The sequence below is a fragment of the Helicoverpa armigera genome, chromosome 17 (genome assembly GCF_030705265.1).
Source record: "Helicoverpa armigera isolate CAAS_96S chromosome 17, ASM3070526v1, whole genome shotgun sequence".
Classification (NCBI taxonomy): domain Eukaryota; kingdom Metazoa; phylum Arthropoda; class Insecta; order Lepidoptera; family Noctuidae; genus Helicoverpa; species Helicoverpa armigera.
Genome location: NC_087136.1, coordinates 2659246 through 2675614, shown reverse-complemented (window position 1 = coordinate 2675614; position 16369 = coordinate 2659246). Strand labels below are relative to the sequence as shown.

Here is a 16369-nt window from a genome sequence, read left to right as displayed (position 1 = left end):
CATATGGAGTTTGTGTTACATGCTCTTTATTTTACTCGCCCGCCCGTTGCGTCAGTCACCTGAGCCAGTAAGTGAATGCGCCTTCGGAATACCAATGCGAATGATAATGCTGTTTTACGTGGAAATGTTTTCTGAAGTGGGTGCTGAGACAACTGGGGGATTAGTGCTGAGTTTTTTTTTCATGATGGAGCGAGCTTTGTTCGATGATGATTAGTTTTCTTGACTTGTTTTCGACATTTCTGGCTTCTGGTTTTTAAAGTTTCTTAGATCTGCCAAGACAGTGTGATTTGCAATATTTGGGAAGTTTAACGTCGCGGAATTCTTGAGTTGTTTGTACATAATATACTATAACGCATTTAGACCATCATTAATTTCAATATTAGTTACTATTAATCGTGAATTTATGTCAAAGTTACGATTATTAGTTTACAATACTATAAAAGTAATCGTAGGTATATCTTATTTCTCCTGAGAAGTCTTGATATCTATGGAACATTTATCAAAAATTATATTTTCCAAGACATTTGACGTCCAATAAACTTCGACTTTATGCAAACTTTATTTAATGGCTGTTTCAACTTCTAAACAAGACTGTTCACCAACAGCGATTGTATAAACTGAAAGAGGAACGATTTTAGGTTACAGTGCATATATTCCAGTAGTTATAGTTATCTCTTAGACTCTAGTACCTACGTGTTTGAATATGTTTTGAATTTGCACAATTTGCGATATCCAACCAAATACATTCGAGGTTTTATCGCCGTTTCTGGTTTGACTGTACTTTTTACGAAAACATTCCGCATTTACTCGGATTTCGATGGTGAATGTACGAAACTATGTTTGCCGTGTAATTTTGCGATTTCTAGCAATATTTATTATAGTTTTGCTGGCACATCGGCTGCTTCGGAATATTTGGAATACAGCACGTTGGAATTGTGAAATATGTACACTGAATGTTATAAAATATGTATTTTATCCGAATTTCGTCAAATAAAAATAAAAAAAGAAATGCATCGGCCGGGAATCGAACCCGGGCCGCCCGCGTGGCAGGCGAGCATTCTACCACTGAACCACCGATGCTTATGTTCATGTGAGCGAATTTTGCGATTACGTACATATCTATCTCTTGTGCACACTCGCTCTAATCACATTACCGTTCTCTAAATTGTTGATCAACGCTATTTTGAGAGATTAAGTTATATTTAAAGTAGTCAGCAGATTTTACCTACATGTATTTGTCTTTTATTTAATTTTTTGACGAACAATTCTTTTTAACATATATTTGGGTAAAGCAAACACGTGTGTTATGTACCTGCCAGCTGTTTCGTAAACGCTATGACGTCATCCAGTTCGTTAGTTCCACTCGTTATGCCCAACACTGATGCTATAAATTCAAACGATAAGTGAGAAAACATGAACAAAACGAGCTTGCTTCCTAGACACGTACGAAATGCAAGATTCCTTTCAAATATTTACTTTTAAGTATGAATCAGACGAGCTGGAGAGCTTGTTTACGGAAGTATGGAGGGACTGTTAGTACGTATGAACCGCTAAAAGCAATGTTTGCTGTGATTTTGTTGTTAGTACAAGTTTAACTAAGGGATAGTTAAGAGTTATAACTAACCTACATATAGGTTATAACTAGGTATAACGGATGAACTTTATCAGACGGTTTGACTTTAGTTGATAAGGCACGTAACACTGTCCAGCAGTGATAATATCTGCTGTTGTGACATAACCTATTAGCAATAATTACTCGTGAAATCAACACTGCTATCATCTGAGTCTCACAGCAGTTCGTGCACTTGTTTTATGAGTACCCTCAGGTATTCACCATATAAAGCATTTTTTTCCTGGATTCCTAAAAACATGTAGCCTATCCAGCGCTCTACATCATCTTCCATACTTTCAACCAAGGAACATGTCTGTGCAATAGCTGTGTTATTACTCGCAATTCGTTGATATTTGTCTTGTAGCAAGCGCGCATGCCATACGTCACGGGCTAAATATTAAAGCTGGAACATCCCAGCAGAGATTAATATGTCGTCACTAGTACGGGCGTACTTTACGCGCGCCAGATGTACAAGGAATCTGGTATAGGCGTGAGCGGGTGATAACGGGGTACATTGTTTTCATTGATAAGGTATGTGCCATTTGGTACTATTGTTCTGTTGGTGGATTGATCCTTCTAGAACTTGGGAACAGTAACTTGCGTTGCACTTCTAAGGGATGAGAAATCCCAAACTGATGCACCAATTGATAAGGGAGATACGTAGATTGAGATGTATTATAGTTGGTATCTACCGAAGAAATTAGTTGCGAAATGGCTACCATAGCAAAACATTATGTATGTCCAGTTAAAGCAGTAATTTTGACCAAAGAAAGTTTTTAATAACGCACGGGAGCGGTTTTTCATAAAACCCGTTTGTTTGTTAGTGGCATGAAAAAGCTTAAAATCTCTGCCTAGAAGCTTTGCCTGTGCGAGTATACATAAACTCTTTCAAAAAACATTTTCTTGCTTTGTCTTATTTTTACGCATTTTCTGATTTAGCAAATTAATTTTAGGCAGTAATAATAGTTCCAACAAAAGAAGGAGAAACAGACTGCCTCACTAGGTTGTAGCGTGATTCAATCTTGTACCAATTCCTCATAATTTTGAGAACGTAACTAAAGGCCTCGGATTTTACGAATTATGGGTTCATAACAGCGTGATGCAGGGCGCTCGCACCTTGCGGCAGCCCCCAAACACGGGTAGGGTCTTCGTCGTTGGCCCCCGCTGACATGGGTCCAAATCAGAGATATTAATTTGTTGGGCGCGCTGTAAATTAACGGTCGCGAGTTCGTGTAACCGAGTTACCCGCCAGTCCACATAGGGAGGGATAATTTGTAACGCGAACGAGTAATAATTTCCGCTGGTTGTCCCTTAACTACGACGTGTGCCGGATTAGACGTTAAGAAGGGTAAATGTGCTCCCTTCAAGGTGTCTCCTACCTCTGTGTTTTGATATCCAACGCCGAAATCTTCAATGTTTATCCCTCCTTAAGCACTTGAATCTTAGTTTCTGTTAGCGGCATGTCAATTTCTCTCGTCGTTGCTATTATTTATCCCTGGGGAGTGATGCTCACATTAAGGGGGCTCGGTGCATCCATTTATTTAAATTATGGTGTACTTTTTTCTTAATGGAAATAATTTCCTAGAATGGCGGCGGATATTTTTATGAAAGGGAAGGAAAGCAAAGAATTTATGATGATATTTGTCGTGAAAGTTTGTTTAGGAGTTTTAAAGTAAAACTGTTTTTAATGGGACTGCGGCAATGTTATATCTTTGCCAAAAATAAGCGTATTACAATTAGTTTTCTTTTTACGAATTGAAGCTAAGTTACCTTCAGTGTCGTTATCTTCCACAAATTATAAAAATAGATTACTAAACATTAAAATATCTCATTTCTAGTATAGTTTCCAACAATATCAATTATTACACTTTAATTGAAATATAATTTGTTTAAATCAAACATCAAAGCTTTAGGTATAAAGTTCCATCGCGTTGTTTTGCCTGCGAACAATTTTAGTTATGCTCAGTGACTTGGAATTCTTGGAATGTAATGCGAATGCCCCCTCTACTCCGGTCTCGAACTTAGACAATTAATTAAAAGTTTTAAGAAAAGCCCCGTCCCCCGACTTGTGACTGATGGCAACTATCTACGCCGAATTTCTTCGACATATTTACGAGAACTTTAAATAATCGTTTAAAACGTTTCATTATAATCACGAATATGCAAATTTTAAGTTGCTCTTTCCCGTTTAAAAGTGCTTTTCATCAACCGGCTGTTACGCAAACTACTGTTATTTAGCTCGGACTCATCAATCAGTTTGATAGCTTCACACTTACATACTCGCTCGTGTAATGAAAATACTCAATTATGACCTAGAAACTCGATAAGTTTCAGCTTCTTAAGCGTTTGAACAGTCCATTTATTAACGAATGATTTACGATAAATACACTGGCCCTTGTAGCAAGTGCTTCGCAAAGTTCAAAGGTCCAATATTTCACTACAGTCGATATTAATTTCTAATTCTGATAACAAGTCGAAACGAGAGAGCACTCCACTTGAGTAACGATCACTTCAGATATGGTTCCAGTTTATCGATCACATCTAGAAGGTCTCCGCGATTTTAATTAACTTTTAACCTCTTTTACAGCTTTAGGGACACCAGATGTCGCGGTAATAACTCACACTGAAACTCTACCCTTTCAAACTGTGTAGATTTATTTACATAACTAACGTAGAGAAATATTTTACGACTACCTACGCAAAATAAAAAGTTTAAAAGTACCTATTAGTTAATGCATCGCAAATATACTCACTTTTTTATTTTCAACAGTACATAATTTTCAAGAGTAATACTCTCCTGGACTCGGCACAAAATGTATATCACTGGCAACATAAGAGCCGCAAAGCCATTCTCTTGATAAAACATATTTTTACAAAAACAGGTCGCGAAACTGCACCGCGAATAGTTTCTGGCCGTATTCCATCTTGCATATTCGCCGAACAATCTGTATGTGGGGGCTTAAATATAATCAAACTTTAGCAGCGCTTAAGCACAGAACGGATGACAACGCAACAGCAGCTTTAAGCAGATAATAAGTTAATCTTGCATCATACATTCGCTGCGGCGTTTTCAAACGAGCCACATAAATTGCGGGCGATGTGAAAAATAGACCTGACTGCGGTGGCTCGGCCGGCGCGTGTAGCCGGCACGAATATATGATCTTGAATTTTACAGGTAAACTAGGCGGAGAACTATGTTATATTTAGGAGGTTTTAATACGATTGGATAAGCTGCTCTCGGAGACCTAAGCGTATTCAATATTTTACGATGCACGCAAGCGATTCCATTCGGCTTTTCCAGCAGATCGCGCTTAAAACATTTTAGCATTTTTATTTCCATTGCCTCTGCATTCCGATCTGGATTAAAAGGTAGACCATGAAACATTGATTTGATTGATTGAACAGCTCCAGCAAGGCCTTCATTTTTACATTATTTGCAATACTGAGAGCCCAATTTGAATTTGTTTGAGCTTCAATGTTAATAAACTAGCCGTTCACATAAACTCTGAATTCATTCAAAACGCGTTTCTACTTAGTTTTACTGCTCATCATATTGGGTAAAGTTGGCTAACAAATTCAACATAAACTTTATTAGTACATAAAGTATATCAACAATGGTTGTTATGCTCCATATTAAATATCGCGAGAATCTCCCTTCTAGTAATAAACGTTTGAATATGAATCGTAAAATCCTGTTATCTTTGTGTGGTTAACATAAAATTTTGTCTCTAGAGCAATCTATAAGTGGACGTGCTCGTTATAGCTTCGTTTCCTGAGATGATGTAGCCTCGTATAATATCACTTTAGTAAAGATAGGAATAACAGACGGAAAAATCGTCTTGTCTTAAGAGTACAGATAGCCTTATTTCAGCTTGGTTAGGAGACTCGTAACGAGACTTACAAAGACTAATTAATGTTAGCAATGTTAAGTATGACTAGAGGTTTGAGCCTTTGGAATTTTCCAAGAAATTGTATATAGAACATAAAATATTATGTAATTTAAATTTAAAAAAAAAAACGTGATTTTATGTTCAATTAGATCAAAGTCTTTCGTGATCCAACTATAAATGGTAGGATCATTTAATCCCTAAGAAGCCGGTATCGCTCGACTGTATTCTAAACAGAGAGTAGTTGAAAAATTGCAGTAGTGTGCAAGTAGTGACAGTTTGCTAGATCGCAGCCCCGACGCCATTACATGAACCGTATCGACTCGCGCGGAATTGTAAGCAGCTCAACTACTTACGTATTTTCCTACTAGCCCGAGATTTATTTTAATAAAATTAAATAACACCAACAACCCTTATTCAATGTTCAAAATCAATTTTCTTGCCAATAATGTACCGAGCCAGAATGCCAAAGTGAATTAGTCAAAAAGTACGCTAAATTAACTATTTCGAGAAGTTTGTGATTTGATGTCAAGTTACTTAGCGTAATTCTGGTCTCAACTTTAGTTCCAAAGTCTCTTAGTCAGTTAGATAAGCTCGTTAATTCTTAGAATTCGGAGTCCACAAGAAAAGAAAATAATGTTGCCGACCTAACTTGATTACACCTACAAAATGACTACGCGAGGGGCTCTTTTTGATGAACTCCTTTTTCAAAAAGCAGCCCCAAAGGAAGTGGACGTGGCAAAGCCCCGACACTATGACTAAAAATGAGATTGACTTCATCATGACGAACAAGAAGCACATATTCAGAGACGTCTCCGTGATCAATAGGTTTAATACCGGTAGCGATCACCGACTTGTCCGAGGCTCTCTGAATATCAACTTCAAGGCCGAACGTTTCCGTCTGATGAAGGCCAGGCTCCGACCAACACTGCTCCAAACCATGACAGGATCCGAAACGTTCCAGTCAAATTTGGAGAACCGATTTGCCGCCGTGGAAACCACAACAGACGTTAACCAGAACCACGAATATGTGGTTCGGATCCTCAGGGAGGAAGGTTCGAGATTCTGTAACATGCAGCGTAAGGGCAAGAAATCAAAGCTTTCGGAAGAGACATTAGGGCTTATGAAGAAACGACGTGAAAACCCGCCTGTCACTTCGTCAGCTAAGCGGGCTCTAAACCAAGAGATCAACAAGCACGTACGACGCGACCTCCGGTGCTCCAATACTCTTGCCATTGAAAGAGCAATTGAGCTGAATCGGGGTCAAAGGTGTTCGTACAATCTCTTGGAAGAAGCCACTTGACGAAGCTGACCACAACAAGTGGAGAAGTCGTTTCTTCGGTGCCGGCAGTCCTTTCGGAAGTGGAAAATTTCTATGGCCGGTTATACGCATCGCATGCATCTCGACCTGATCCCGGAAATGAGGATTCTAGAGCCACATTAACACGCCATTTCACCGAAGACCTGCCAGAAGTCAGCAGTGGCGAAATCGAGATCGCTCTGAGACAGCTCAAAATGGAAAAGCCCTGGCGAGGATGGCATTACAACAGAGCTTTTAAAAGCAGGAGGTAAGCCCGTACTGGGGAGCTCCAGAAGCTTTTAATGCCGTCCTGTTTGAAGGAGAACTCCAGAGGCGTGGAGTAGGAGTGTTGTCGTCCTGTTCTTCAAAAGGGAGACAAAACCCAGTTGAAGAACTATCGACCCATTTCCTCCTAAGCCACGTCTATAAGCTGTTCTCAAGAGTGATCACGAACCGACTTGCGCGAAGACTCGACGAATTCCAACCACCGGAGCAGGCTGGGTTTCGAGCGGATACGGCACCATAGACCACATCCACACAGTGCGGCAGATTATACAGAAGACCGAGGAGTATAATCAGCCCCTGTGTCTAGCATTTGTGGACTATGAGAAGGCCTTTGACTCGGTTGAAATCTGGTCTGTTCTGGAGTCCCTGCAGCGTTGTCAAGTAGATTGGCGATACATCCAAGTGATGAGATGTCTCTACAAAGCCGCTACAATGTCCGTCCAAGTACAGAATCAGCAAACAAGGCCCATACCGTTGCATCGAGGAGTGAGACAAGGGGATGTTATTTCCCCGAAACTGTTCACTAATGCAATGGAGGATATGTTCAAGACGCTGAACTGGAAAGGACGCGGCATCAACATCAATGGCGAACACATCTCTCACTTGAGATTTGCTGACGATATCGTCATCATGGCGGAAACGCTGCAGGACCTACAACAGATGCTTAACGACCTGGCTGAATCTTCTCTACGCATCGGCCTACGGATGAACTTGGACAAAACCAAGGTCATGTTCAATGAACATGTTCTACCGGAACCGATTGCGATACACGGCGCCGTTCTCGAAGTTGTTCGGAAATATGTATACCTCGGGCAGACATTGCAGTTAGGTAGAAACAACTTTGAGGACGAGGTGAATAGGAGAATTCAGTTGGGTTGGGCTGCATTTGGGAAGCTACGTCGAGTCCTAACATCGTCGATTCCACAGTGCCTAAAGACAAAAGTCTTCAATCAGTGCGTTCTACCTGTCATGACTTACGGAGCCGAAACGTGGACACTGACGGTACGGCTGGTCCACAAGTTTAAAGTCGCTCAGCGGGCTATGGAAAGAGCTATGCTCGGCGTTTCTCTGAGGGATCGCATCAGAAATGAGGTAATCCGTCAGAGAACCAAGGTCATCGACATAGCCTACCGAATCAGCAAGCTGAAGTGGCAGTGGGCTGGCCATATTAGCCGAAGAACCGATAACCGTTGGGGTAAACGAGTTCTAGAGTGGAGACCGCGCCTCGGCAAACGTAGTGTAGGACGTCCTCAGGCACGGTGGAGTGATGACTTGCGCAAGACGGCTGGCAGGAGCTGGATGCGAGAAGCCGAAAATCGATCTCAGTGGCGTGCACTTGGAGAGGCCTATGTCCAGCAGTGGACTGCGATAGGCTGATGATGATGATGACAAAATGACTGAGTTTATTGTACCGTTGTGCAGGGTCAACATTAAGTCATACAATTTAATTTCCATAACACTATAAATATTTAGGCCACTTATTAGGAAATAAAAGTGTCACAGCAATACCACAATTGTTTTCATTGCTGGTGATAGATCAAGTGAAGTGAGTGCTGCGTACTTTGCTGGCAACACGTGGCTAGCGGACTCTATCCCGACCATCCTACACTATGCAACGCTGATTGTCGAAGCACGTTTCACACTCCACTACGTTATTTCTACAACTACCGCCATCGGGGCGTCCGCTTAAAACGCAATGGAATGTAAAAAGGTAACCGGAATCGTGCTTCGCGCATTCCCAGAAGATACCGGAATCCTGCCGGTATATTCAGTTCAATAAGAATTTATGCCCTCATATTTCGTATCATCAATACCGTTTATTTTCCACACGTTTTCCTTGTCGGTTCAGTCGGGCGGCGGGAATACATTCAGGGAATTTTTCTCTTGCGAGAGATAGAGCTAATTTTGCATAGGTGTTCCTTCAATCTTATAATATTAAATTCTCGTCGTCGGAAATATATCGTCGTGTTCCTTGTATCTTATTTGGCTTTCATCGACAATTTTAAGCGTATAATACGTTGATATGCGAGTAAGCGATACCTCTTAAGTGTGCCTTCAATAAAAATATAACCAAATGATATTGTTATTGGTTCTTTTGATGTCTAAATGTCAATGGTGTCTTCTTAACTTTACATGTCAATATTTTTTTTCTTCTAAAGAGCCATGTTTCGTTTGAAATAAAACCAACAAATAAGGATTCAGAAATAACCCCATATAAACCTGTAAGCAAAAAAAAGTGCAAACATGGCACGCGTCTAAGCGACGATTTTATGTTCATAGTTATGGGCCAATAAAGGTAATACAATACTATTTTCGCACGCGAAAGATTTTCCACGTAAATGTGTAGAAGCAACATTTAAAGCCGTAAGTTGTTTACATTATTCGCTGTGGTACTAAAGTAGTACATTATATCGATATACACGGTGGTAGAGAAATTGGTTCTTCGATGCGTAATTATAAGATAATATCATATAATAAATAAATATAAGAGGTTTTTATTTATTTTTATATTGTTTGCTTTGCCTTGGGTAAATGGGTAATAAAATAACCCTTTCCCTGTCCTCTCCTACGTTTGACTTAGACATAAAAATCCATATACATATTTACATACATAAGGCCACCACGAGTGCAATTACAGTCATACAATTAAAATTCCTTCGCGTGAATGTGACTTTTGTTTTTATTAGTGTAAGCAAAGGGTAATGGTTACAGCCTGAATGTTGCTGTAAATACTACTTATGGTCAATGAAGGCAGGATTAAAAATCCCTTCGCATATAAAGTTAAGCAGTTTAATGCCGTAATAAACGATAATACCCGCGAGTGCGGTAATGCCGGACAAAGTGTCAAGAGTTATATAACGACGTCAGTTACGACCTTTTTTCAATAGGACATTGTAACTGTCCAGAAAGAATATTCTGGTACCAAAATTCTTAATTGAAAATCGCGTTCCAAAATTCTAATTTCAAAATACAAAGACGAGTCTCAGAAGGGTTCTTTAAGGCAGCAACGTTAACTCTCGGCATTAGTTAATAGGTAGAACGTTAGACGAAGCGCTGTAGCCCCGACGACCTCGTAAACCATCGGCACGTGAGCTGCCAAATAATTTAATCCCACTTCTATTTCGGACAGGTACTGCCTGAAGATGAATTCTGCCTAAATCTAAATAATATTCTGAATAATAAGTCGGTATTAAACCTCCTTGGATACTAAGTTCGTTTTAGAATACTCTTTTATTATTTATCAGATTATAAGAGCCACGCTTCTTAGAGAACTGAAATACATGTACTATATATTTTTTCTGTAAGATTTATACGTTAAAGCAGATGATGTTAGGACTAATGGAAATACATTTCGTGAGCTTTTTGTGATAGTAACTATTAATATAAGTGGTGAGTAGGTACGCGACAAAATCTTAAGTGTACTTCTGAAAAGGTACTCTCACTAGGTACGATTTTTGTTGAAAAATAATCCAAAGAAAATATGTAACAATTTTTATTTTAGCAGGGTAGGGTGGGGCAGATTGCGTTTCTCGATTTATTAGAGCACACAAAAATGTACTAAAAAAATAGTTCTCGCCGACGCACTAATATGATACGGAAAGCAATAGGAATAAATTACTGTTGCTAATGTTTTTATAGTACGCAATCGAGAACATTTTGAACGGCCTCTGATTGTTGTGAAGAAAATAAAGTCGCCGATAAGGACGGGATAGTTGGGCTAGGCCGTTAGGAAATTCGAATTGCCCCGGTGTAAGTGTCGCTAGGGGCGGAGCGCACTTGACGCCGCTTGGAAAATAGCCATTTAAATACTGATGGCCTGACGGAAATGGAATACATTTTGTTGAATATTATGAAATACATTCTACGCACAAAAATATTCTTTGTTCGATTCAATTGATATGTAAATTAATGTTGCTTTTGTATGTTTGTTACAGATTGGTTCACTGAAGCACTACTATTTGTTATCACATCATGAAGTCCGCAAGCGATCCGCGGAGCCGAGCCACGAACACCACAAAAAATTAAATGACGAACCGCAGGTAAGACAAAATAACTATAATATCTTTAATATACTAAAGTATCTAATATACTAATTATCTGAATAACGGTATTATAAGAGCATTCTAACAATTTACTCTCACCAACGAAATGTAGACACTCTACCACATAAATTCTTCGTGGAATGAATAGAATATTTTCAAGCGAAGTCCTACTCTAAAATGCTTCAATTAAAGCGTCGTTCACGCCGCATGTTAAGTATTCATTTCCTTCTACGTGTTAATCCGGATTTTTCTTTATTGAGCAATCTCGGTGACAGAGTCCCGACATTGTTCCTTGAGTTTGTGGAATTGTACAGATTGCGATGTTTTATTCGTATATCGCGTTTTGATGAGATGTTTCGAAATTTTCAAAGTACTTACCTTTGCCAATACAGGTAGGAATTTTCGATTCCAATATTCGTTCTCTTTTAACACGCTTATTTAATCCAAACGTTATATCGGTAATTTTCTTTTACTGAAAGCAATGAAACTTATTAATCACGAAATGAAAGAATTAAAAGTAAACTTACGCGTAGCAGTGGCAAAAAGGAAATAAAATGTAACTGCAATTATTAATAATAACAAAGGCAGATCGGCTTCATAATTACAACCTCATTAATTCAATGTCTGTAAGTATATTTATTTAGCGTGTATCATCGAAAGTTTTCCAACCCTTCTACCCCTTCTGTTTTCTCCACTTAATCTTACTCCGCACGATGTATCCTCGACCCTCGAATTCCCCAATTTTACATAACCCCCAACTAAACATCACTAAATCATATTTTTAAAGGAAAAGTCAGAACAGAAATGCCGGTGATAATCTCGTCTTCATAGAAATTCTTGATTTCTTAACAATTAGTCAATTATAACAAAGCCAAAATCTGTTTCAAAACACAAAAAACACAGCTATGATAACGTAGACATGAGCTTTACCCATGCGTTTTTATGGTACTAAATAAAACATTAACATTATAAAATCCGATTCATAATGCGATTCCAAGACGACAATATGAAAGAAAATTCTCTAAGTCTTCAGTGCGAGCTCGTAACCTTTTTATGGCTTGCTCCGGCAAAGACAATTGTGTTTTTTTTTATCCATGCTTAGAACAAGGGTTTAGGTTTTGTCGTATGATGCTGAACTATAAAATCTCCACGTTTTATTCAGCCGTTGACGTGTTAAACCATTTATTATACCTACCATAAAATTACTTATTACAAAAACACTGTTGTATTTATCTACAATCTCTTTGTGTAAAAGATACCCGAAATTACGTTTTGTATTTTCTTTCAGACACGTTTCATTAATTATTTCCTCGAGTGAAATTAAATATACTTATTTTTCGTGTTGCCTTGCGCCTATCATCGTTTCGTAACGTGCTCTCTTTGGCACAAAGTTAAAGTACTTAAAATGTGTTACGTTCACTGAGAAGGATAATGAATTTAAAAAAGTAATTTCGGCGCTTACGTAAACTATTTCATTAAAGTTTTTATTTCTTTTTTATTATATCATCAGGACTTTGTTATTTATACACCAAAATAACGCTTATACATTTCCTCTTTTGAAGTTGAGCAAGTCATTTAGTAAATATCTCTTATAAGCGTGACTTTAGCCGTTATCTCCATCTGTAACTTTTATTCTTTCTCAGCAAAGTTTCGAAAAGACTCCGAAAATCCTTACTGTAACAGATAAACTACTGGATTGTGGAGATAACGCATCAAAAACTTATTACTTAGTCCCATTCGGATTATAGGCTTTTTTCTTTGATGTAGGCCCGTAGTGCGTGACAAAGCAAAGAGGGCGAAATATCAGCAATCTACATTAGTCGCCGAGCACGCTCCACCGGGTTTTCTGTTTTTCTTCTAGTTACAGTGTTACAGTGCTCATTGCCAGTGAGTCAGCACCACGGGATTCGTAAAATTTTGCTCTCGACGTCACAGAAATGTGACATTTATTACTATGATGCTTTTGTAAGTACGTCGCTGCTCCGAGAATATGCATCCCATATTCAAGAAAGTCGTGAACGAAATATCCTTGAGCATGTGGCGCCTTTTCCTTCTTGTGAGTTGTACATTTTCCAGTTGTACGATATTAGTCTACGTACTACAGCACTACAGTAAATGTGGACCCTCTGTTATTGTTAACGATTTAATGTAAAAAGGTATTTTGGTTTGGGAATTAATTTTTCTTATTCAAAATATCAACATTTTCTTTCATCTTAAATTAACTGCCAATGAGATAATTATTCTTTAAAAATTCTTTAGCTTAAATAACAGTATGACAACATTTTCTTTAGTAAAATGACCAAACTGTGTGCACTGAACCTTACATTGATAGGAAAGATGACCTCCCGACCGGAAAGTTACTTTTCCTCATAACACTACCTAATACTGCGAAACAAAAGGAGGCCTATTTTCTTTTTTATAAAGATGGTATTAGACGCTGGGATACGATAGTATTAGCCGGAATAAGGCTGCGAAGCCGGCTAGTCTGATCCATATATTAGAAACAGGACCTATATTTTCTGGGGCCTTATAGATCCGGCTTTCCTCAATCTTATTAACATGAGGTAACTCATACGTTCTACATGGTCATTGAACTTAAAAAAGTGAAAACATTCACTGAAACGATAGACACGTACATTTCTTCTAGAACATATGTGATATTTTTACATATCGTACGTTGCGACTTTACACCGTAACTGGGGTTATCCTTAAGACTACGGACGTAGAATACTAATGCAATCCCTTGTTGGTAAGGCGGGCACAGAACTCTTGCAAAAGTAAAGACATTCCAGCCATTTTTATTCCGAGTTTTAAGGGGAGTGTACGATTTTCTTTTGTGTTTTTCTGTAATTTAATTGGAACTGTGATGTATGATTGAAACGCCTTCTAGAGCTTAGTATCTAATGAGATTTAGCAAACAGGTCTAACCAGCCCAAAAAGTGAATAAACGCTACCAGAGTTTACTTTTCTAATTCCACCAGTAGGTAATCAGTAAGCTATTATGCAACCTGTTCTTAGAAAGCTCTCAAAGCTACTGTATCATCGAAGCTACAGAATATTCCACAGTTAAAATTCTTCCATCTGTGATTTTAATAAGCAGGCAAATTTCTATGCATGTATCGCGAACATTTTCCGTCGTTACAGCTAAAGTTCAGCTTAAGCGGTGCTCACGTTGTCTCGATAGCGCTTGACGCTTTCAAGAAAATATCAAGTGTAAAGAGTCGTATGCGCAATTTGATGAGAATATAAAGTATTAACATAAACGTTACACAACACACGTGTAGCATCATTTTCTGTATCATATTTAGCTTCCTCTGAACGAGCTGCAGTAATAACGAGATTTCTCTTCGGGAATGGCCCTTTTAACCTTTTTTCTGGGGGAAATGACATCATTCCGTTGGATGGCTTATATTGTTATAAGCCTCTGTATGTTTTGCCCGTGAATCTGTTGAAATTGTACCCACATGTCATTTTCATTTTTGGCGATACGCGTATGGGGCAAATTTGGTCCTAAACGATGTTATTTTCATTTGTTTTTTGTTGTGTTATTTACGAGAACCAAATTAGTGGTGCTTTTACATTTTGCCCGTTTTTAAAATTTGACTGAAGTTCCATACATTTATGAAGAAAGAATTACAAAGTTTTCATTAGATAATGACGAAACGGCCATCGTCAATTTATAAGCTTTATCGGATAATCTATTTGACCTAAACAAATCTTGTATTTGTGTCCCAAACTCGAGGAAAAATATCATAATAAGCCATATGCGGCCATACCATACAGCCTTTGTTGTGTGTACACAAATCAATAGGCCTAAAGTGTTCATAAAGCAGCAAAGCATTTACTTCAATATTAACTCAGCATGTGCCGAATACGTGACCAGCTGTGCCATTTACATGGGGCAAATATTAGCCCGGGCTATTTGTATCACTGGTCAGATTTATTGTGAAGCAAAGTTTCCTTCGGCAACGTACCATGACGGTTTTGTGTCTTTGTGGTCGTAACAAGCTGAGTTTGGGTCGACTTGGGCGGAGTGGACTGTGGGCTAATAAAACTCCGGGGCGTGCCGGCCCCACGACCGGCCTTTCTCATGTTGATGAGACCAACACATAGATAACCTACATAAACTCCCATATCAATATAGTTTAGACTTCATTTCTTGGCAGAACTTCGTCTTGTTAATTATGACCGTCTTTTATAAAGGTTTGCGCAGAATTAGTGGGTATATTTTCTTTGGGAACTGTTTGGACTCTGCCTTTTCCCCCCGAGGCTTTTATTTATAAGGGTAAACGCGTTTAGATGTAGATGACAGAGATTTGTAGGTATAAGATTTTTGACGTGACGAGGTTGTAAAGTCTTCAGTGTTTGTTTTGATGTCTTTTTTTTATAACGTTCACTAACAATGTGAAAACCATCTTGATGCAAGAGTCAGGCTTTCATTATAAAATGTTAAAATATTTAATGGTAATATTTTAATATCCCGTGTATAATGTAATGAGATAAATAATATCCATTTTCGAAATACGAGTCCTCTGGGCATACACGTCGCACCGGCCTTCCGCTTAAATTATGTAACAAAAAAAATCCTTTCATAATGGCCGTCTACATCATAATGAACTACAAGAAAGAATTTTAATTAGACTCAAAACAAATACGTTCAGCAGAGCGCAAATTGGGTCGCACAACAAAAGACAAGGGTCAACCGCGTAGATGAAGTGCGTTTCTTTTAGGCGTAAATCTGTTTAAACCCGTCCGTGCCGTAGACTTGCGGCGCCTGTAATAGACCCCTCTGGTCTATTAGTTTAGGACCCTATTACGTTACGGTGTGTTACTACAAAGGAGCTTTATTAAACCTCATTCGGTATGTTCGAGTCTCGTGCCGACTTTTTGTCCGGTCCCAAGTAGAAGGATAACTATGTTTGGTTTGCGCGACATCTGCTGTTTGTTCAGCTGAATGTACGCGCAAAAAAACAATATGCGAGGCACGAATGTTTGGATGAAGCAAAAACTGATTTTATCAACGTTGGCTGAATAAAATATTGTTTACCTCCGAATAGAAGTTTCTGTACCTATATAGACTCAGCTCTGTCACCGTAACGTGTTGATATGAAGATAAAAACTTCACTTAATGCGAAAGAAGGAAAATACAAACTTTTCTTATTAGATTTAGAGCTCGTTCTACTGTCATTGTGCTGCGATAAGATTATAAAAATAACTGCTTGTTTTCGTTGTCAGCAAATAT

General features: G+C 38.6%; 1 protein-coding gene and 1 non-coding gene across 3 annotated transcripts in view; one reads left to right on the top strand and one right to left on the bottom strand.

Annotated features, from left to right (window-relative positions):
• The window catches only part of LOC110370406 (furin-like protease 2), a 168503-nt gene that overhangs the window by 133220 nt on the left and 18914 nt on the right, over positions 1–16369 (top strand). For both annotated transcript variants that reach the window (XM_021326195.3, XM_049846369.2), the window contains exon 3: positions 11020–11124. In XM_021326195.3, coding sequence (XP_021181870.3) covers positions 11020–11124 — 105 coding nt within the window. The remainder of the gene's footprint in view (positions 1–11019; positions 11125–16369) is intronic.
• Trnag-gcc (transfer RNA glycine (anticodon GCC)) lies at positions 1010–1080 on the bottom strand. The gene has a single exon. It is a non-coding gene; the product is annotated as a tRNA-Gly (tRNA).